General features: G+C 42.1%; 1 protein-coding gene across 3 annotated transcripts in view; it reads left to right on the forward strand.

The window, feature by feature from the left end:
• The window catches only part of LOC139749114 (protein CIP2A-like), a 236,984-nt gene that overhangs the window by 36,902 nt on the left and 176,821 nt on the right, over positions 1-23,261 (forward strand). For all 3 annotated transcript variants that reach the window (XM_071662706.1, XM_071662705.1, XM_071662704.1), the window contains exon 3: positions 2,268-2,446. In XM_071662706.1, the coding sequence (XP_071518807.1) occupies positions 2,268-2,446 (179 nt within the window). The remainder of the gene's footprint in view (positions 1-2,267; positions 2,447-23,261) is intronic.

A 23,261-nucleotide genomic window follows, 5' to 3' on the forward strand; every position in this document is an offset into this window, starting at 1 on the left:
CACATTTTACCAAACTCAGTCACCAGCTTCTGCAGTTTCTCACACGAATCAGCCACCAGTGCTGTATCTTCAGCGAACAACAACTGACTCACTTCCCAAGCCCTCTCATCCAAAACAGACTGTATACTTGCCCCTCTTTCCAAAACTGTTGCATTCACCTCCCTAACAACCCCATCCATAAACAAATTAAACAACCATGGAGACATCACACACCTCTACTGCAAACCAATATTCACTGAGAACCAGTCACTTTCCTCTCTTCCTACACGTACACATGCCTTACATCCTCGATAAAACTTTTCACTGCTTCTAACAACTTGCCTCCCACACCATATATTCTTAATACCTTCCACAGAGCATCTCTATTAACTCTATCATATGCCTTCTCCAGATCCATAAATGCTACACACAAATCCATTTGCTTTTCTAAGTATTTCTCATACATTCTTCAAAGCAAACATCTGATCCACACATCCTCTACCACTTCTGACACCATACTGCTCTTCCCCAATCTGATGCTCTGTACATGCCTTCACCCTCTCAATCAATACCCTCCCATATAATTTCCCAGGAATACTCAACAAGCTTATACCTCTGTAATTTGAGCACTCACTTTTATCCCCTTTTCCTCTGTACAGTGGCACTATGCAAGCATGCCTCCATTCCTCAGGCACCTCACCATGAGTCATACATATATTAAATAACCTTACCAACCAGTCAACAATACATTCACCCCCTTTTTTAATAAATTCTACTGCAATACCATCCAAACGACCTGCTGCCTTGCCAGCTTTCATCTTTCACAAAGCTTTTACTACCTCTTCTCTGTTTACGAAATCATTCTCCCTAACCCTCTCACTTTGCACACCACCTCGACCAAAACACCCTATATCTGCCACGTGTTCAGGCATGGATCATTCAAAACATTGTTCATTCTATCCTTCAGTCTCCAGTTTGGTGTTCTTCATGTCTCCACTTCTGAATCATATATGATTCTTTATGAACATCTCTTTGCTCATTCTCTCCATATGTCCATACCATTTCAGCACACCCACTTCAGCTTCTCAACCATACTCTTCTTATAATCACACCTCTTTCTTACCATATTTTTACTCAGTCACCCCTCTTACCACCACATCTTTTCCTCAGACATTCAACTTCCAACACATTCTCTCTTTTCTGTACTTTTTCATCTAGAGCCATGTCTTGCATCCATATAACACTGTTAGAACTACTACACCATCAAACTTGCCCATCTTTGCCCTCCCAGATAGTGACATTTCTTTCCACGCATTCCCAAATATCTTTACCCCCTGGCTTACACTGAGGCTTACTTGAGATCTCATGTCCACTTGCTGATATCTAAAACACCATTTCCTCCACATTTATCCGTTCATCCTAACACCCTGATTAAAGCTCTTTGCATTGCTGAATTTAATATACTTGTTTCTGTTCACATTTATTTTCAATTTTCTCCTTTCAACCTCTGCCAAACTCAGAAGCCAACTTCCGCAGTTTTGTAGTTAAATCTGCCTCCAACACTGTTTCATCAGCAAACAGTAATTGACTCACCTCCCAGGGCTCCCCATCCCTGACCGATTGCAGACCTGTTCCCTATCTTGATGACTCTTCATTGCTTCTAACAGTTTTCCTCTCACACCACATACACATAGCACCTTCCGCAGAGCATCTCTATCCACCCTATCATATGCATTTTCCATGTAAATTTTTGTTTCTAGATATCTTATACACATTCTTCAAAGCAAACACCTGATCCACACATCCTTTAATACTCCTGAAACTACAGTTCTCCTCAGTCTTATACTCTGTGCATGATACCACCCTCTTAGTCACCACTCTCCCATACATTGTATCAGGTGCACTTGACAAACTTATCTCTCTGTGAAATTTGAACAATCACTTTTGTCTCCCTTACCTTGCTATACATAGTTTGGAGTATAGTGATGGGTGGGGAAGACAAATGGTTAGGAGGTCTTAACTCCAAGTTTCCTAAAAAAAATATCCCATAGAATTTCTTATGCATGTGGGCAAAATGCCTTGGAGAGAAAAGTTTTTTGAATTTCAAAACCTATATTTTTCATGAATGAAACCAAGGACAAAGTTAAAGCTCTTTTTCATCACATTGTAGGTCTGAGGGGATGATGTAGTGCCATCTGTTTGGTATTGTAGGTCATCAGTAAATTTTTGTTGTTGAAAAAGTGGATTTGTTGATGACAAATAATGTCTGATATTATGTAATCTTACAGATTCTGTCAATGATGAATGATTTACATATATTTAAGCCAACGAGCGTAGAGACACTGGAATTTTATGTGTGCTTGGAGCAGTTTTTGAAGCCAGCAGATACCAAATTGGGTGTAGCATGGAAGGTTATCAACCTTCTAGCCCACATTAGCCAGTCTCCAACAGTTCGTGTTGCTCTTAGGTAAGATGTAGTGATTAAAATGATGTAAAGATGTAATTTTTATTTCTGCTTATGTTATTCCAGAATGTTATTCATGCATTTTTTTTATAGCATATCAGTGTTTACTACTCCATGGAAACACTGCTCTTGTAAATGCAAATGATCACACCAGCATTTAGCAATCATTTTCTTTTTTGGCCACTTTCATATTGTCGTCTTTAGTTATGGTCTGCTACACATCCTTCAGTTTTGAATTATTGTTCCAAAATTTTCTACCCATTTACATGTGTAATACTTATAAGCTTGATGAACCAAAGACTTATTTCTTTTGGCCACCATATAACTTTGTTGAATCTGTGGTCACTTCATAATCTTTTGTCCCACTCATGATCATTTACTGGCTGTAAAGATAGTTATACGAGTAAACATTTTAACCCACTCCTGCCACTACCACTACCACTTTGTGAAAGCCCACCTCATACTCTCTGAACCAAATCATCAGATCAAGATATGAAATTGGCTTGGTAAACACAGATATGCAGGGTTCATGATGCAAGCAGTAAAAAGAGGTGTATGTTTTGCATTTTTTACCGCTTTCATATAAGAACCACTGATCACAAAGTTTTGCTCCACTCATTGTTGAAATCAGAAAACAAGATAATCCATAGATATACATGGATGAGGAATGATAGAAGAGGAGAGCAAAAGGCTTTGATTGACTATGCGGTAGTGGCTGAAAGATTGAGAAAGGCTGTGGTGGATGCTAGATTCATGAGAGGATTCTTTGGAAACTTTGACCATTTCGTGGTTCTTGTGGGGATGAGGATCAGGGAGAAGTGGAGATATGGTGTAAGGAAGAATGGAAAGGTAACAGTTTAGGCAAGGGAGAAGATGAATCAGGAAAAATGCAGGGAGGAGTATGAAAGGAAGGTAATTGGAAGCTTAGATGGAAGTGCAGTGATTGTAGGAATGCAGTCATGTGTGAATGAGGTGTTTAAAATGTTTAGAGAAATACCATAAAAGGTTGTCGAATCAATAGTTGGATAGAAGATAGTGAGATACAGGAATAAAAAGGGGCAATGAATGGTGGACAGAAGAGATCAGAAATGTTGTGGAAAAGAGGAAAAATGCATATGATAGATTGCTCAGTAGGAATGTACCAGTGGAAGTTCAGCAAAGGAGAAGGGAAGAATACTAACTATGTAAGTGGAATGTTAAGAAGCTGATAGAGGAAAGCAAAGAAAGAGAAAATGAAGATTTTGGAAGAAAGTTGAGTGAAAAGTTTTAGGATAATAAAAAACTGTACTGGAAGGAGGTGAAAAAGGAAAGAGGTGGATGTAAGGGTGGAAGTGATGATGTGGGAAGTAAGGAAGGGGAATCGCCGAATCAAAAGGAAGTGAAGGGAAGATGGAAAGAGTATTTTGAAGAACTGATGAATGTTACCTGCATGGGTTTGGAGGATGGAAGGAAGAGGATACAAGTGCGGTGTTATAGCAAAAAGGGAGGTAAGAAGGACAAGAATGAGGCTGAAAGTAGGAAAGGCACCTGGAGTGGATGTGATTATGGCTGAAATGCTGAAGTATGGAGGGCGAAATGTGATAGAGTGGATGCATCTTATATGTAATTTAGCATAGAAACAGAAGGCTGTGCCTGAGCATTGGATGAAAGCTATTATCATTCCTTTATTCAAATGGAAAGGTGCTGAGGATTTATATAGTAATCATGGGGAAATAAGCTTAAGTATACCAGGAAAAGTGTATGCAAGAATATTAATTGACAGAGTGATGGAAGTGACTGAATGCAGAATAAGTGAAGAGCAACGGGGTTTTAGAAAAGGCATGGGATGTATGGATCAGATTTTTGTAGTGAAGATGACCATGGAAAAGTATTTAGCAAAAGGTAAGAAGTTGTATGCTGCTTTTGTGGATCTGGAGAAAGTGTATGACAGAGTTGAGTGGAAGACTTTGTTGGATGTGTTAAGGATATATGGTATACAGGGACAACTGTTGGATGTTATAAAATTCTTCTACAGAGGAGCAAATGCGTGGGTAGAGTGGATGGAGAGCTGAGCAAAAGTTCTGGGATACATGTAGATGTAAAGCTGGGAGTGAATGGGAATAAGAGCAAGGTTCTTGGGTTCAGTAGGGTTAAGGGACAAGTTAACTGGGAGGTAAGTCTGAATGGTAAAAACTGGTGGAAGTGAAGTGTTTTAGATATCTGGGAGTGGATTTAGCAGTGGATGGAATCATGGAAGCAGAAGTGCTTCACAGGGTGGGAAGGAGGCGAAGGTTCTGGAATCGTTGAAGAATGTATGGAAGGCGAGATCGTTATCTCGTAGAGCAAAATTGGGTATGTTTGAAGGAATAGTAGTTCCAGCAGTGTTATTTGGTTGCAAGACATGGGCTATAAATGGGGTTGTGCGGAGGAGGGTGGATGTGTTGGAAATGAAATGTTTGAGGTGAATATGTGGTGTGAGGAGGTTTGATCAAGTAAGTAATGAAATGGTAAGAGAGATGTGTTGTAATAAAAAGAGTGTGGTTGAGAGAGCAGAAGAGGGTGTATTGAAATGATTTGGTCACATGAAGAGAATGAGTGAGGAAAGTTGACAAAGAGGATGTATGTGTCAGAGGTGGAGGGAACGAGGAGAAGTGGGAGACCAAATTGGAGGTGTAAGGATGGAGTGAAAAAGATTTTGAGTGATCGGGGCCTGAACATAGAGGAGGGTGAAAGGCTTGCAAGGAATAGAGTGAATCGGTATACTGGGGTTAACATGCTCTCAGTGGATTGAACCAGGATATGTAAAGTGTCTCGGGTAAACCATGGAGAGTTTTGTGGGGCCTGGATGTGGAAAGGGAGCTGTGGTTTCGGTGCATTACACATGACAGCTAGAGACTGAGTGTGAACGAATGTGGCCTATTCTCTTTTCCTAGTGCTACCTCGCAGGGTGGGGAGGGAGGGATGCTATTTCATGTGTGGCAGGGTGGCGACAGGAATGAATAAAGGCAGCAAGTATGAATATATACATGTGTATATATGTATATGTCTATGTATGCATATGTATTATCCCTGGGGATAAGGGAGAAAGAATACTTCCCACGTATTCCCTGCGTGTCGTAGAAGGCGACTAAAAGGGGAGGGAGCGGGGGGCTGGAAATCCTCCCCTCTCATTTTTTTCTTTTTCCAAAAGAAGGGACAGAGAAGGGGGCCAGGTGAGGATATTCCCTCAAAGGCCCAGTCCCCTGTTCTTAACGCTACCTCGCTAATGCGGGAAATGGCATATAGTTTGAAAGAAAAAGAAATGTATATGTATGTATATATTGAAATGTATAGGTGTGTATATGTGCGTGTATGTATATACATGTGTATGTGGGTGGGTTGGGCCATTCTTTCGTCTGTCTCCCATGTTAGTGACATGTTAGTGAGGTAGCACAAGGAAACAGATGAGGAATGGCCCAACCCACCCACTTACACTTGTATATACATAAATGCCCACACATGACGTATACATACATATACATACACAGACATATACATATATACACATGTACATAACCATACTTGCTGACTTCATCCATTTCCGTCGCCAACCACCACACATGTATGTATATACATGTGTATGTGGGTGGGTTGGGCCATTCTTTCGTCTGTCTCCCATGTTAGTGAGGTAGCACAAGGAAACAGACGAGGAATGGCCCAACCCACCCACTTGTATATACATAAATGCTCACACATGACATATACATACATATACATAAACAGACATATACATATATACACATGTACATAACCATACTTGCTGACTTCATCCATTTCCGTCGCCAACCACCACACATGGAACACACACACACACACACACACACACACACACACACACACGGAACATACAGGAGAGTGAAAAGCGTGCCAGGAATAGAGTGAATTGGAATGATGTGGTATACCGGGGTCGATATAGCGTCAGTATGTTTAAGTAGGGCATGTAATACGTCCGGAGTAAACCATGGAAAGTTTTGTAGGGCCTGGATGTGGAAAGGAAGCTGTGGTTTCGGTGCATTACACATGACAGCTAGAGACTGAGTGTGAACAAATGTGGCTTTTGTTGTCTTTTCCTAGTGCTACCTCATGCGTGCACAAGGAGAGGGGGGTGCAATTTCATGTGTGGCGGGGTGGCGACAGGAATGGATGAAGGCAGCAAGTATGAATATGTACATCTGTATATATGTATAAGTCTCTATATGTATATGGGAAGTGAGTCAGTTGTTGTTCGCTGATGATAGAGTGCTGGTGGCTGATTCGGGTGAGAAACTGCAGAAGCTGGTGACTGAGTTTGTTAAAGTGTGTGAAAGAAGAAAGTTAAGAGTAAATGTGAATAAGAGCAAGGTTATTAGGTACAGTAGGGTTGAGGAACAAGTCAATTGGGAGGTAAGTTTGAATGGAGAAAAACTGGAGAAAGTGAAGTGTTTTAGATATCTGGGAGTGGATTTGGCAGCGGATGGAACCATAGAAGTGGAAGTGAATCATAGGGTAGGGGAGGGAGCAAAAGTTCTGGGAGCATTGAAGAATGTGTGGAAGTCGAGAACATTATCTTGGAAAGCAAAAATGGGTATGTTTGAAGGAATAGTGGTTCCTACAATGTTATATGTTTGCAAGGTATGGGCTATTGATAGAGTTGCGTGGAGGAGGGTGGAAGTGTTGGAAGTGAGATGTTTGAAGAAAATATGTGGTGTGAGGTGGTTTGATCGAGTAAGTAATGAAAGGGTAAGAGAGATGTGTGGTAATAAAAGGAATGTGGTTGACAGAGTGGAAGAGGGTGTTTTGAAATGGTTTGGTCACATGGAGAGAATGAGTGAGGAAAGATTGACCAAGAGGATATATGTGTCAGAGGTGTAGGAACGAGGAGAAGTGGGAGACCCAATTGGAGGTGGAAAGATGGAGTGAAAAAGATTTTGAGTGATTGGGGCCTGAACATGCAGGAGGGTGAAAGGCGTGCAAGGAATAGAGTGAATTGGAACTATGTGGTATACCGGGGTCGACGTGCTGTCAATGGATTGAACCAGGGCATGTGAAGCGTCTGGGGTAAACGAATGAAAGTTGTGTGGGGCCTGGATGTGGAAAGGGAGCTGTGGTTTCAGTGCATTATACATGACAGCTAGAGACTGAGTGTGAACGAATGTGGCCTTTGTTGTCTTTTCCTAGCACTACCTTGTGCACATGCAGGGGCAGGGGGTTGTTATTTCATGTGTGGCGGGGTGGCGATGGGAATGAATAAAGGCAGACAGTATGAATTATGTACATGTGTATATCTGTATATGTCTGTGTGTGTATATATATATGTATATGTTGAGATGCATAGGTATGTATATGTGCGTGTGTGGGCGTGTATGTATATACATGTGTATGTGGGCGGATTGGGGTGGGTGGGTTGGGCCATTCTTTCGTCTGTTTCCTTGTGCTACCTCGCTAATGTGGGAGACAGTGACAAAGTATAATAATAATAATAATAATGATAATAATAATAATATAATAATAGTAAAATGTATATGTATGTATATGTTGAAATGTATAGATATGTATATGTGTGTGTGTGTGTGTGTGGGCATTTACATATATGCATGTGTATGTGGGTGGGTTGGGCCATTTTTTCATCTGTTTCCTTCCGCTACCTCACTAACGTGGGAGACAGCTACTAAGTACAATAAATGTATATATGTATATATATCCTTGGGGATAGGGGAGACAGAATACTTCCCACGCATTCCCCGTGTGTCATAGAAGGCGACTAAAGGGGATGTGAGTATTTTAACTTTCTTTTATACATCTCCCAGAAATGCAAATGACTGGGAGATGTATAAAAGAAAGAGGCAGGAGGTCAAGAGAAAGGTGCAAGAGGTGAAAAAGAGGGCAAATGAGAGTTGGGGTGAGAGAGTATCATTAAATTTTAGGGAGAATAAAATGATGTTTTGGAAGGAGGTAAATAAAGTGCGTAAGACAAGGGAACAAATGGGAACTTCAGTGAAGGGGGCTAATGGGGATGTGATGACAAGCAGTGGGGATGTGAGAAGGAGATGGAGGGAGTATTTTGAAGGTTTGTTGAATGTGTTTGATGACAGAGTGGCAGATATAGGGTATTTTGGTCGATGTGGTGTGCAAAGTGAGAGGGTTAGGGAGAATGATTTGGTAAACAGAGAAGAGGTAGTAAAAGCTTTGCGGAAGATGAAAGCCAGCAAGGCAGTGGGTTTGGATGGTATTGCAGTGGAATTTATTACAAAAGGGGGTGACTATATTGTTGAGTGGTTGTAAGGTTATTTAATGTATGTATGACTCATGGTGAGTTGCCTGAGGATTGGAGGAATTCTTGCATAGTGCCATTGTACAAAGGCACAGGGGATAAAAGTGAGTGCTCAAATTACAGAGGTATAAGTTTGTTGAGTATTCCTGGGAAATAATATGGGAGGGTATTGATTGAGAGGGTGAAGGCATGTACAGAGCATCAGATTGGGGAAGAGCAGTGTGGTTTCAGAAGTGGTAGAGGATGTGTGGATCAGGTGTTTGCTTTGAAGAATGTATGTGAGAAATACTTAGAAAAGCAAATGGATTTGTATGTAGCATTTATGGATCTGGAGAAGACATATGGAAGAGTTGATAGAGATGCTCTGTGGAAGGTATTAAGAATATATGGTGTGAGAGGCAAGTTGTTAGAAGCAGTGAAAAGTTTTTAATGAGGATATAAGGCATGTGTACGCATAGGAAGAGAGGAAAGTGATTGGTTCTCATTGAATGTAGGTTTGCGGCAGGGGTGTGTGATGTCTCCATGGTTGTTTAATTTGTTTATGGATGGGGTTGTTAGGGAGGTGAATGCACGAGTTTTGGAAAGAGGGGCAAGTATGCAGTCTGTTGTGGATGAGAGAGCTTGGGAAGTGAGTCAGTTGTTGTTCGCTGATGATAGAGCGCTGATGGCTGACTCGTGTGAGAAACTGCAGAAGCTGATGACTGAGTTTGGTAAAGTGTGTGAAAGAAGAAAGCTGAGAGTAAATGTGAATAAAAGCAAGGTTATTAGGTACAGTAGGGTTGAGGGTCAAGTCATTTGGGAGGTAAGTTTGAATGGAGAAAAACTGGAGGAAGTGAAGTGTTTTAGATATCTGGGAGTGGATTTTGCAGCGGATGGAACCATAGAAGCAGAAGTGAATCATAGGGTGGGTGAGGTGAAAGTTCTGGGAGCATTGAAGAATGTGTGGAAGTCGAGAACATTATCTCGGAAAGCAAAAATGGGTATGTTTGAAGGAATAGTGGTTCCAACAATGTTATGTGTTTGCGAGGTGTGGGCTATGGATAAAATTGTGCGCAGGAGGTGGATGTGCTGGAAATGGGATGTTTGAGGATAATATGTGGTGTGAGGTGGTTTGATCGAGTAAGTAATAATAGGGTAAGAGAGATGTGTGGTAATAAAAAGAGTGTGGTTGAGAGAGCAGAAGAGGGTGTTTTGAAATGGTTTGGTTGCATAGAGAGAATGAGTGAGGAAAGATTGACCAAGAGGATATATGTGTCAGAGGTGGAGGGAATGAGAAGTGGGAGACCCAATTGGAGGTGGAAAGATGGAGTGAAAAAGATTTTGAGTGATTGGGGCCTGAACATGCAGGAGGGTGAAAGGTGTGCAAGGAATAGAAAGAATTGGAATGACGCGGTATACCAGGATGGACGTGCTGTCAATGGATTGAACTAGGGCGTGTCAAGCGTCTGGGGTAAACCATGGAAAGTTGTGTGGGGCCTAGATGTGGAAAGGGAGCTGTGGTTTCAGTGCATTATACATGACGGCTAGAGACTGAGTGTGAACAAATGTGGCATTTGTTGTCTTTTCCTAGCGCTACCTCACGCACATACGGGGGGAGGAGGTTGTTATTTCATGTGTGGTGGGGTGGCGATGGGAGTGAATAAATGCAGACAGTATGAATTATGTACATGTGTATATATGTATATGTCTGTGTGTGTATATATATATGCATACGTTGAGATGTATAGGTATGTACATTTGTGTGTGTGGACGTGTATGTATATACATGTGTATGTGGGTGGGTTGGGCCATTCTTTCCTCCATTTCCTTGCGCTACCTCGCTAATGTGAGAGACAGTGACAAAGCAAAATAAAATAAAGATAAAAAAAAGAGGGAAAACAGAAGGAGTCGTGCAGAGAGTGCTCATCCTCCTCGAAGGCTCAGATTGGGATGTCTAAATGTGTGTGGATGTAACCAAGATGAGAAAAAAGGTGAAATAGGGAGTATGTTTGAGGAAAGGAACCTGAATCTTTTGGCTCTGAGTGAAATGAAGCTCAAGGGTAAAGGGGAAGAGTGGTTTGGGAATGTCTTGGGAGTAAAGTCAGGGGTTGGTGAGAGGGCAAGTGCAAAGGAAGAAGTAGCACTGCTCCTAAAGCAGGAATTGTGGGAGTATGTGATAGAGTGTAAGAAAGAAAAGTTTAGATTGATATGGGTAAAACTGAAAAGTGGATGGAGAGGGATGGGTGATTATTGGTGTCTGTGCACCTGGTCATGAGAAGAAAGATCATATGAAGAAAGTGTTTTGGGAGCAGGTGAGTGGGTGATTTGAATGCAAAGGTGAGTAATGTGGCAGTTGAGGAAACAATTGGCGTACCTGGGGTGTTCAGTGTTGTAAATGGAAATGGTGAAGAGCTTGTAGATTTTTTTTTTTTTTTTTTTTTTTTTTATACTTTGTCGCTGTCTCCCGCGTTTGCGAGGTAGCGCAAGGAAACAGACGAAAGAAATGGCCCAACCCCCCCCCCCATACACATGTACATACACACGTCCACACACGCAAATATACATACCTACACAGCTTTCCATGGTTTACCCCAGACGCTTCACATGCCTTGCTTCAATCCACTGACAGCACGTCAACCCCTGTATACCACATGACTCCAATTCACTCTATTTCTTGCCCTCCTTTCACCCTCCTGCATGTTCAGGCCCCGATCACACAAAATCTTTTTCACTCCATCTTTCCACCTCCAATTTGGTCTCCCTCTTCTCCTCGTTCCCTCCACCTCCGACACATATATCCTCTTGGTCAATCTCTCCTCACTCATTCTCTCCATGTGCCCAAACCATTTCAAAACACCCTCTTCTGCTCTCTCAACCACGCTCTTTTTATTTCCACACATCTCTCTTACCCTTACGTTACTTACTCGATCAAACCACCTCACACCACACATTGTCCTCAAACATCTCATTTCCAGCACATCCATCCTCCTGCGCACATCTCTATCCATAGCCCACGCCTCGCAACCATACAACATTGTTGGAACCACTATTCCCTCAAACATACCCATTTTTGCTTTCCGAGATAATGTTCTCGACTTCCACACATTTTTCAAGGCTCCCAAAATTTTCGCCCCCTCCCCCACCCTATGATCCACTTCCGCTTCCATGGTTCCATCCGCTGACAGATCCACTCCCAGATATCTAAAACACTTCACTTCCTCCAGTTTTTCTCCATTCAAACTCACCTCCCAATTGACTTGACCCTCACCCCTACTGTACCTAATAACCTTGCTCTTATTCACATTTACTCTCAACTTTCTTCTTCCACACACTTTACCAAACTCAGTCACCAGCTTCTGCAGTTTCTCACATGAATCAGCCACCAGCGCTGTATCATCAGCGAACAACAACTGACTCACTTCCCAAGCTCTCTCATCCCCAACAGACTTCATACTTGCCCCTCTTTCCAGGACTCTTGCATTTACCTCCCTTACAACCCCATCCATAAACAAATTAAACAACCATGGAGACATCACACACCCCTGCCGCAAACCTACATTCACTGAGAACCAATCACTTTCCTCTCTTCCTACACGTACACATGCCTTACATCCTCGATAAAAACTTTTCACTGCTTCTAACAACTTGCCTCCCACACCATATATTCTTAATACCTTCCACAGAGCATCCCTATCAACTCTATCATATGCCTTCTCCAGATCCATAAATGCTACATACAAATCCATTTGCTTTTCTAAGTATTTCTCACATACATTCTTCAAAGCAAACACCTGATCCACACATCCTCTACCACTTCTGAAACCGCACTGCTCTTCCCCAATCTGATGCTCTGTACATGCCTTCACCCTCTCAATCAATACCCTCCCATATAATTTACCAGGAATACTCAACAAACTTATACCTCTGTAATTTGAGCACTCACTCTTATCCCCTTTGCCTTTGTACAATGGCACTATGCACGCATTCCGCCAATCCTCAGGCACCTCACCATGAGTCATACATACATTAAATAACCTTACCAACCAGTCAACAATACAGTCACCCCCTTTTTTAATAAATTCCACTGCAATACCATCCAAACCTGCTGCCTTGCCGGCTTTCATCTTCCGCAAAGCTTTTACTACCTCTTCTCTGTTTACCAAATCATTTTCCCCAACCCTCTCACTTTGCACACCACCTCGACCAAAACACCCTATATCTGCCACTCTGTCATCAGACACATTCAACAAACCTTCAAAATACTCATTCCATCTCCTTCTCACATCACCGCTACTTGTTATCACCTCCCCATTTACGCCCTTCACTGAAGTTCCCATTTGCTCCCTTGTCTTACGCACCCTATTTACCTCCTTCCAGAACATCTTTTTATTCTCCCTAAAATTTACTGATAGTCTCTCACCCCAACTCTCATTTGCCCTCTTTTTCACCTCTTGCACCTTTCTCTTGACCTCCTGTCTCTTTCTTTTATACTTCTCCCACTCAATTGCATTTTTTCCCTGCAAAAATCGTCCAAATGCCTCTCTCTTCTCTTTCACTAATACTCTTACTTCTTCATCCCACCACTCACTACCCTTTCTAAACAGCCCACCTCCCACTCTTCTCATGCCACAAGCATCTTTTGCGCAATCCATCACTGATTCCCTAAATACATCCCATTCCTCCCCCACTCCCCTTACTTCCATTGTTCTCACCTTTTTCCATTCTGTACACAGTCTCTCCTGGTACTTCCCCACACAGGTCTCCTTCCCAAGCTCACTTACTCTCACCACCTTGTAGATTTATGTGTTGAAAAAGGGTTGGTGATTGGGAATGCCTGGTTTAAAAAGAGAGCTATAAATAAGTATATGTATGTAAGTAAAAGAGATGGCCAGAGAGCATTATTGGATTACGTGTTAATTGATAGGCGCGTGAAAGAGAGACTTTTGGATGTTAATGTGCTGAGAGGGGCAACTGGAGGGATGTCTGATCATTATCTTGTGAAGATTTGTAGAGGTTTTCAGAAAAGAAGAGAAAATGTTAGGGTGAAGAGAGTGGTGAAAGTGAGTTTAGGAAGGAGACTTGTGTGAGGAAATACCAGGAGAGACTGAGTGCAGAATGGAAAAAGGTGAGAGCAAAAGATGTAAGGGGAGTGGGGGAGGAATGGGATGTATTTTGGGAAGCAGTAATGGCTTGCACAAAAGATGCTTGTGGCATGAGAAGCATGGGAGGTGGGCAGATTAGAAAGGGTAGTAAGTGGTAGGATGAAGAAGTAAGATTATTAGTGACAGAGACATTTGAATGAATTTTGCGGGGAAATAATGCAAATGACTGGGAGTTGTATAAAAAAAAAGAGGCAGGAGGTCAAGGGAAAGGTGCAAGAGGTGAAAAAGAGGACAAATGAGAGTTGGGTGAGAGAGTATCATCAAATTTTAGGGAGAATAAAAAGATGTTTTCGAAGGAGGTAAATAAAGTGCATAAGACGAGAACGAATGGCAACATCGGTGAAGAGGGCTAATGGGGAGGTAATAACAAGTAGTTGTGATATGAGAAGGAGATGGAGTGAGTATTTTGAAGGTTTGTTGAATGTGTTAGATGATAGAGTGACAGATGTAGGTTGTTTTGGTTGAGGTGGTGTGTAGTGAGAGGATCAGGGAGAATATTTTGGTAAAGAGAGAAGTAGTGAAAGCTTTGCCGAAGATGAAAGCCGGCAAGGCAGTGGGTTTGGATGGTATTGCAGTGTAATCTCTTAAAAAAGAGGGTGACTGTGTTGTTGACTAGTTGATGAGGATGTTCAATGTATGTATGGCTCATGCTGAAGTGCCCGAGGGTTGGCGAACTGCATGCATAGTGCCATTCTACAAAGGCAAAGGGGTCAAAGGTGAGTGTTCAAGTTACAGAGGTATATGTTTTTTTGAGTATTCCTGGGTAATTTCATGGGAGGGTATTGATTGAGAGGGTGAAGGCATGTACAGAGCATTAGATTGGGGAAGAGCAATGTGGTTTCAGAAGTGGTAGAGGATGTGTGGATCAGGTGTTTGCTTTGAAGAAAGTATGTGAGAAATACTTAGAAAAACAAATGGATTTGTATGTAGCATGTATATATCTGGAGAAAGGATATGATAGAGTTGATAGAGATGCTCTTTGGAAGGTATTAAGTGTATATGGTGTGGGAGGCAAGTTGTTAGAAGCAGTGAAAAGTTTTTATTTAGGATGTAAGGCATGTGTACGTGTAGGAAGAGAGGAAAGTGATTGGTTCCCAGCGAATGTCAGTTTGCAGCAGGGGTGCGTGTTGTCTCCTTGGTTGTTTAATTTGTTTATGGTTGGGGTTTTCAGGGAGGTGAATGCAAGAGTTTTGGAGATACGGGCAAGTATGCAGTCTGTTGTGGATGAGAGGGCTTGGGAAGTGTCGGTTGTTGTTCGCTGATGATAGAGCGCTGGTGGCTGATTTGGGTGAGAAACTGCAGATGCTGTTGACTGAGTTTGGTAAAGTGTGTGATAAGAAGAAAGCTGATAGTAAATGTGAATAAGAGCAAGGTTATTAGGTGCAGTAGGGTTGAGGGACAAGTCATTTGGGAGGTAAGTTTGAATGGAGAAAAAGTGGATGAAGTGAAGTTTTTTAGATATCTGGGAGTGGATTTGGCAGCTGATCGAACCGTAGAAGCGGAAGTGAGTCACAGGGTGGGTGAGAGTTGAAGATTGTGTGGAAGGCGAGAACATTATCTTGAAAAGCAAAAATGAGTATGTTTGATGGAATAGTGGTTCCAACAATGTGGTATGGTTGCAATGCGTGGGCTATAGATAAGGTTGTGTGGAGGAGGGTGGATGAGTTAGAAATGAGATGTTTGAGGACAATATGTGGTGTGAGGTGGTTGATTAAGTAATGAAAGGGTATGAGAGATGTGTGATGATAAAATGAGTGTGGTTGAGAGAGCAGAAGAGGGTGTATTGAAATGGTTTGGTCATATGGAGAGAATGAGTGAGGAAAGATTGACCAAGAGGATATATGTGTCAGTTGTGAAGGGAATGAGGAGAAGTGGGATACCAAATTGGAGGTGGAAGGATGGAGTTATATAGGTTTTTAGGGATTGGGGCCTGAACATGCAGGAGGGTGAAAGGCATGCAAGTAATAGAGTGAATTGGAACAATGTGGTATACCGGTGTGGAGGTGCTGTCAATGGATTGAACCAAGGGCATGTGAAGCATTTAGGGTAAACCATGGAAAGTTTTCTGGGGCCTGGATGGGGAAAGGGAGCTGTGGTTTTGTTGCATTATACATGACAGCTAGAGAATAAGTGTGAATGAATGTGGCCTTTGTTGTCTTTTCCTAGTGCTACCTTACACACATGTAGGGGGAGGGGGTTGTCATTTCATTTGTGGCGGGGTGATGACGTGAATGAATAAAGGCAGCAAGTATGAATTTTGTACATATATATGTATATATATATATATATATATATATATATATATATATATATATATATATATATATATATATATATATATATATTTTTTGCTTTGTCGCTGTCTCCTGCGTTTGCGAGGTAGCGCAAGGAAACAGACGAAAGAAATGGCCCAACCCACCCCCATACACATGTATATACATACGTCCACACACGCAAATATACATACCTACACAGCTTTCCATGGTTTACCCCAGATGCTTCACATGCCTTGATTCAATCCACTGACAGCACGTCAACCCCGGTATACCACATCGCTCCAATTCACTCTATTCCTTGCCCTCCTTTCACCCTCCTTCATGTTCAGGCCCCGATCACACAAAATCTTTTTTACTCCATCCTTCCACCTCCAATTTGGTCTCCCTCTTCTTCTCGTTCCCTCCACCTCCGACACATATATCCTCTTGGTCAATCTTTCCTCACTCATTCTCTCCATGTGACCAAACCATTTCAAAACACCCTCTTCTGCTCTCTCAACCACGCTCTTTTTATTTCCACACATCTCTCTTACCCTTACGTTACTTACTCGATCAAACCACCTCACACCACACATTGTCCTCAAACATCTCATTTCCAGCACATCCATCCTCCTGCGCACAACTCTATCCATAGTCCACGCCTCGCAACCATACAACATTGTTGGAACCACTATTCCTTCAAACATACCCATTTTTGCTTTCAGAGATAATGTTCTCGACTTCCACACATTCTTCAAGGCTCCCAGAATTTTCGCCCCCTCCCCCACCCTATGATCCACTTCCGCTTCCATGTTTCCATCCGCTGCCAGATCCACTCCCAGATATCTAAAACACTTCACTTCCTCCAGTTTTTCTCCATTCAAACTCACCTCCCAATTGACTTGACCCTCAACCCTACTGTACCTAATAACCTTGCTCTTATTCACATTTACTCTTAACTTTCTTCTTTCACACACTTTACCAAACTCAGTCACCAGCTTCTGCAGTTTCTCACATGAATCAGCCACCAGCGCTGTATCATCAGTGAACAACAACTGACTCACTTCCCAAGCTCTTTCATCCCGAACAGACTTCATCCTTGCCCCTCTTTCCAAAACTCGTGCATTTACCTCCCTAACAACCCCATCCATAAACAAATTAAACAACCATGGAGACATCACACACCCCTGCCGCAAACCTACATTCACTGAGAACCAATCACTTTCCTCTCTTCCTACACGTACACATGCCTTACATCCTCGATAAAAACTTTTCACTGCTTCTAACAACTTGCCTCCCACACCATATATTCTTAATACCTTCCACAGAGCATCTCTATCAACTCTATCATATGCCTTCTCCAGATCCATAAATGCTACATACAAATCCATTTGCTTTTCTAAGTATTTCTCACATACATTCTTCAAAGCAAACACCTGATCCACACATCCTCTACCACTTCTGAAACCACACTGCTCGTCTCCAATCTGATGCTCTGTACATGCCTTCACCCTCTCAATCAATACCCTCCCATACAATTTGCCAGGAATACTCAACAAACTTATACCTCTGTAATTTGAGCACTCACTCTTATCCCCTTTGCCTTTGTACAATGGCACTATGCACGCATTCCGCCAATCCTCAGGCACCTCACCATGAGTCATACATACATTAAATAACCTTACCAACCAGTCAACAATACAGTCACCCCCTTTTTTAATAAATTCCACTGCAATACCATCCAAACCTGCTGCCTTGCTGGCTTTCATCTTCCGCAAAGCTTTTACTACCTCTTCTCTGTTTACCAAATCATTTTCCCTAACCCTCACACTTTGCACACCACCTCGACCAAAACACCCTATATCTGCCACTCTATCATCAAACACATTCAACAAACCTTCAAAATACTCACTCCATCTCCTTCTCACATCACCACTACTTGTTATCACCTCCCCATTTGCGCCCTTCACTGAAGTTCCCATTTGCTCCCTTGTCTTACGCACTTTATTTACCTCCTTCCAAAACATCTTTTTATTCTCCCTAAAATTCAATGATACTCTCTCACCCCAACTCTCATTTGCCCTTTTTTTCACCTCTTGCACCTTTCTCTTGACCTCCTGTCTCTTTCTTTTATATGTCTCCCACTCAATTTCATCTTTTCCCTGCAAAAATCGTCCAAATGCCTCTCTCTTCTCTTTCACCAATACTCTTACTTCTTCATCCCACCACTCACTACCCTTTCTAATCAACCCACCTCCCACTCTTCTCATGCCACAAGCATCCCTTGCGCAATCCATCACTGATTCCCTAAATACATCCCATTCCTCCCCACTCCCCTTACTTCCATTGTTCTCACCTTTTTCCACCCTGTACTCAGTCTCTCCTGGTACTTCCTCACACAAGTCTCCTTCCCAAGCTCACTTACTCTCACCACCCTCTTCACCCCAACATTCACTCTTCTTTTCTGGAAACCCAGTTGATGGAGAGAGAGATGGGTGATTATTGGTGCATATGCACCTGGGCATGAGAAGAAAGATCATGAGAGGCAAGTGTTTTGGGAGCAGCTGAATGAGTGTGTTAGTGGTTTTGATGCACGAGACCGGGTTATAGTGTTGCGTGATTTGAATGCAAAGGTGAGTAATGTGGCGGTTGAGGGAATAATTGGTATACATGGGGTGTTCAGTGTTGTAAATGGAAATGGTGAAGAGCTTGTAGATTTGTGTGCTGAAAAAGGACTGATGATTGGGAATACCTGGTTTAAAAAGCGAGATATACATAAGTATACTTATGTAAGTAGGAGAGATGGCCAGAGAGCGTTATTGGATTACGTGTTAATTGACAGGCGCGCGAAAGAGAGACTTTTGGATGTTAATGTGCTGAGAGGTGCAACTGGAGGGATGTCTGATCATTATCTTGTGGAGGCTAAGGTGAAGATTTGTATATATATATATATATATATATATATTTTTTTTTGCTTTGTCGCTGTCTCCCGCCTTTGCGAGGTAGCGCAAGGAAACAGACGAAAGAAATGGCCCAACCCACCCCCATACACATGTATATACATATGTCCACACACGCAAATATACATACCTACACAGCTTTCCATGGTTTATCCCAGACGCTTCACATGCCTTGATTCAATCCACTGACAGCACGTCAACCCCGGTATACCACATCGCTCCAATTCACTCTATTCCTTGCCCTCCTTTCACCCTCCTGCATGTTCAGGCCCCGATCACACAAAATCTTTTTCACTCCATCTTTCCACCTCCAATTTGGTCTCCCTCTTCTCCTTGCTCCCTCCACCTCCGACACATATATCCTCTTTGTCAATCTTTCCTCACTCATCCTCTCCATGTGCCCAAACCTCTTCAAAACACCCTCTTCTGCTCTCTCAACCACGCTCTTTTTATTTCCACACATCTCTCTTACCCTTACGTTACTCACTCGATCAAACCACCTCACACCACACATTGTCCTCAAACATCTCATTTCCAGCACATCCATCCTCCTGCGCACAACTCTATCCATAGCCCACGCCTCGCAACCATACAACATTGTTGGAACCACTATTCCTTCAAACATACCCATTTTTGCTTTCCGAGATAATGTTCTCGACTTCCACACATTCTTCAAGGCCCCCAGAATTTTCGCCCCCTCCCTCACCCTATGATCCACTTCCGCTTCCATGGTTCCATCCGCTGCCAGATCCACTCCCAGATATCTAAAATACTTTACTTCCTCCAGTTTTTCTCCATTCAAACTTACCTCCCAATTGACTTGACCCTCAACCCTACTGTACCTAATAACCTTGCTCTTATTCACATTTACTCTTAACTTTCTTCTTTCACACACTTTACCAAACTCAGTCACCAGCTTCTGCAGTTTCTCACATGAATCAGCCACCAGCGCTGTATCATCAGCGAACAACAACTGACTCACTTCCCAAGCTCTCTCATCCCCAACAGACTTCATACTTGCCCCTCTTTCCAAAACTCTTGCATTCACCTCCCTAACAACCCCATCCATAAACAAATTAAACAACCATGGAGACATCACACACCCCTGCTGCAAACCTACATTCACTGAGAACCAATCATTTTCCTCTCTTCCTACACATACACACACACACACACACACACACACACATATATATATATATATATATATATATATATATATATATATATATATATATATATTTTTTTTTTTTTTTTTTTTTCCAAAAGAAGAAACAGAGAATGGGGCCAGGTGAGGATATTCCCTCAAAAGCCCAGTCCTCATCCTCTGTTCTTAACGCTACCTCGCTAATGCGGGAAATGGCGATTAGTATAAAAAATATATATATATATATATATATATATATATATATATATATATATATATATATATATATATATATATATATATATATTTTTTTCATACTATTCGCCATTTCCCGCATTAGCGAGGTAGCGTTAATAACAGAGGACTGGGCCTCTGAGGGAAATATCCTCACCTGGCCCCCTTCTCTGTTCCTTCTTTTGGGAAAAAAAAAAAAAACGAGAGGGGAGGATTTGCAGCCCCCCGCTCCCTTCCCTTTTAGTCGCCTTCTACGACACGCAGGGAATACGTGGGAAGTATTCTTTCTCCCCTATCCCCAGGGGTAAATATATATATATATGATTCAATCCATTGACAACACGTCAACTCAGGTATACCACATCATTCCAATTCACTCTATTACTTGCACGCCTTTCACCCTCCTGCAAGTTCAGGCCCCGGTCACTCAAAATCTTTTTCACTCCATCTTTCCACCTCCAATTTGGTCTCCCACTTCTCCTCATTCCCTCCACCTCTGACACATATATCCTCTTGGTCAATCTTTCCTCACTCATTCCCTCCATGTGAACAAACCATTTCAAAACACCCTCTTCTGCTCTCTCAACCACACTCTTTTTATTACCACACATCTCTCTTACCCTTACATTACTTACTCGATCAAACCACCTCACACCACATATTGTCCTCAAACATCTCACTTCCAGTACATCCACCCTCCTGTGCATAACTCTATCCATAGCCCACGCCTCGCAACCATACAACATTGTAGGAATCACTATTCCTTCAAACATAACCATTTTTGCTTTCCGAGATAATGTTCTTGACTTCCACACATTCTTCAACGCTCCCAGAACTTTCGCCCCCTCCTCCACCCTATGATTCACTTCTGCTTCCATGGTTCCACCTGCTACCAAATCCACTCCCAGTCTAAAACATTTCACTTCCTCCAGTTTTTCTCCATTCAAAGTTACCTCCCAATTCACTTGTCCCTCAACCCTACTGTACCTAATAACCTTGCTCTTATTCACATTTACTCTCAGCTTTCTTCTTTCACACACTTTACCAAACTCAGTCACCAGCTTCTGCAGTTTCTCACACGAATCAGCCACCAGTGTTCTATCATCAGCGAACAACAAGTGACTCACTTCCCAAGCTCTCTCATCCACAACAGGCTGCATACTTGCCCCTCACTCCAAAACTCTTGCATTCACCTCCCTAACAACCACATCCTTAAACAAATTAAACAACCATGGAGACATTACACACCCCTTCCGCAAACCAACATTGACTGAGAACCAATTACTTTCATCTCTTCCTACACGTACACATGCCTTACATCCTCGATAAAAACTTTTCACTTCTTCCAACAACTTGCCTCCCACACCATATATTCTTAATACCTTCCACAGAGCATCTCTATCAACTCTATCATATGCCTTCTCCAGATCCATAAGTGCTACATACAAATCCATTTGCTTTTCTAGGTATTTCTCACATACATTTTTCAAAGCAAACACCTGACCCACACATCCTCTACCACTTCTGAAACCACACTCTTCTTCCCCAATCTGATGCTCTGTACATGCTTTCACCCTCTCAGTCAATACCCTCCCATATAATTTCCCATGAATAATCAACAAAAGTATACCTATGTAATTTGAGCACTCATTTTTATCCCCTTTGCCTTTGTACAATGGCACAATGCAAGCATTCCGCCAATCCTCAGGCACCTCACCATGAGTCATACATACATTAAATAACCTTACCAACCAGTCAACAATACAGTCACCCCCTTTTTTAATGAATTCCAAAGCAATACCATTCGAACCCACTGCCTTGCTGGCTTTCATCTTCCGCAATGCTTTTACTACATCTTCTCTGTTTACCAAACCATTCTCCCTAACCCTCTCACTTTGCACACCACCTCAACCAAAACACCATATATCTGCCACTCTATCATCGAACACATTCAACAGACCTTCAAAACACTCACTCCATCTTCTTCTCACATCACAACTACTTGTTATCACCTCTCCACTACCCCCCTTCACTGTAGTTCCTATTTGTTCCCTTGTCTTACGCACTTTATTTACCTCCTTCCAAAACATCTTTTTATTCTCCCTAAAACATAATGATACTCTCTCACCCCAACTCTCATTTGCCCTCTTTTTCACCTCTTGCATCTTTCTCTTGACCTCCTGCCTCTTTCTTTTATACATCTCCAAGTCGTTTGCATTATTTCCCTGCAAAAATCGTTCAAATGCCTCTCTCTTCTCTTTCACTAATAATCTTACTTCATCCCACCACTCACTACCCTTTCTAATTTGCCCACCTCCCATGCTTCTCATGCCAGAAGCCTCTTTTGCGCAAGCCATCACTGCTTCCCAAAATACATCCCATTCCTTCCCAACTCCCCTTACGTCCTTTGTTCTCACCTTTTTCCATTCTGTACTCAGTCTCTCTTGGTACTTTCTCACACAAGTCTCCTTCCCAAGCTCACTTACTCTCACCACTTTTTTCACCCCAACAGTCTCTCTTCTTTTCTGAAAACCTCTACAAATCTTCACCTTCACCTCCACAAGATAATGATCAGACATCCCTCCAGTTGCACCTCTTAGCACATTTACATCCAAAAGTCTCTCTTTCGCGCACCTATCAATTAAAATGTAATCCAATGACACTCTCTGGCGTTATTACAAATATTTTTTTATAATATGCATTGACTTGTGCTCTGCCTGTATAAAAACAAATTCTTCATATAATCAGCATGAGTACTGTGAATGAAGTGGTTGGTACTTTTTCTCCAGACCCATCTGTTTGATTTGTGGTGA

The sequence above is a fragment of the Panulirus ornatus genome, chromosome 6 (assembly GCF_036320965.1).
Source record: "Panulirus ornatus isolate Po-2019 chromosome 6, ASM3632096v1, whole genome shotgun sequence".
NCBI lineage: Eukaryota > Metazoa > Arthropoda > Malacostraca > Decapoda > Palinuridae > Panulirus > Panulirus ornatus.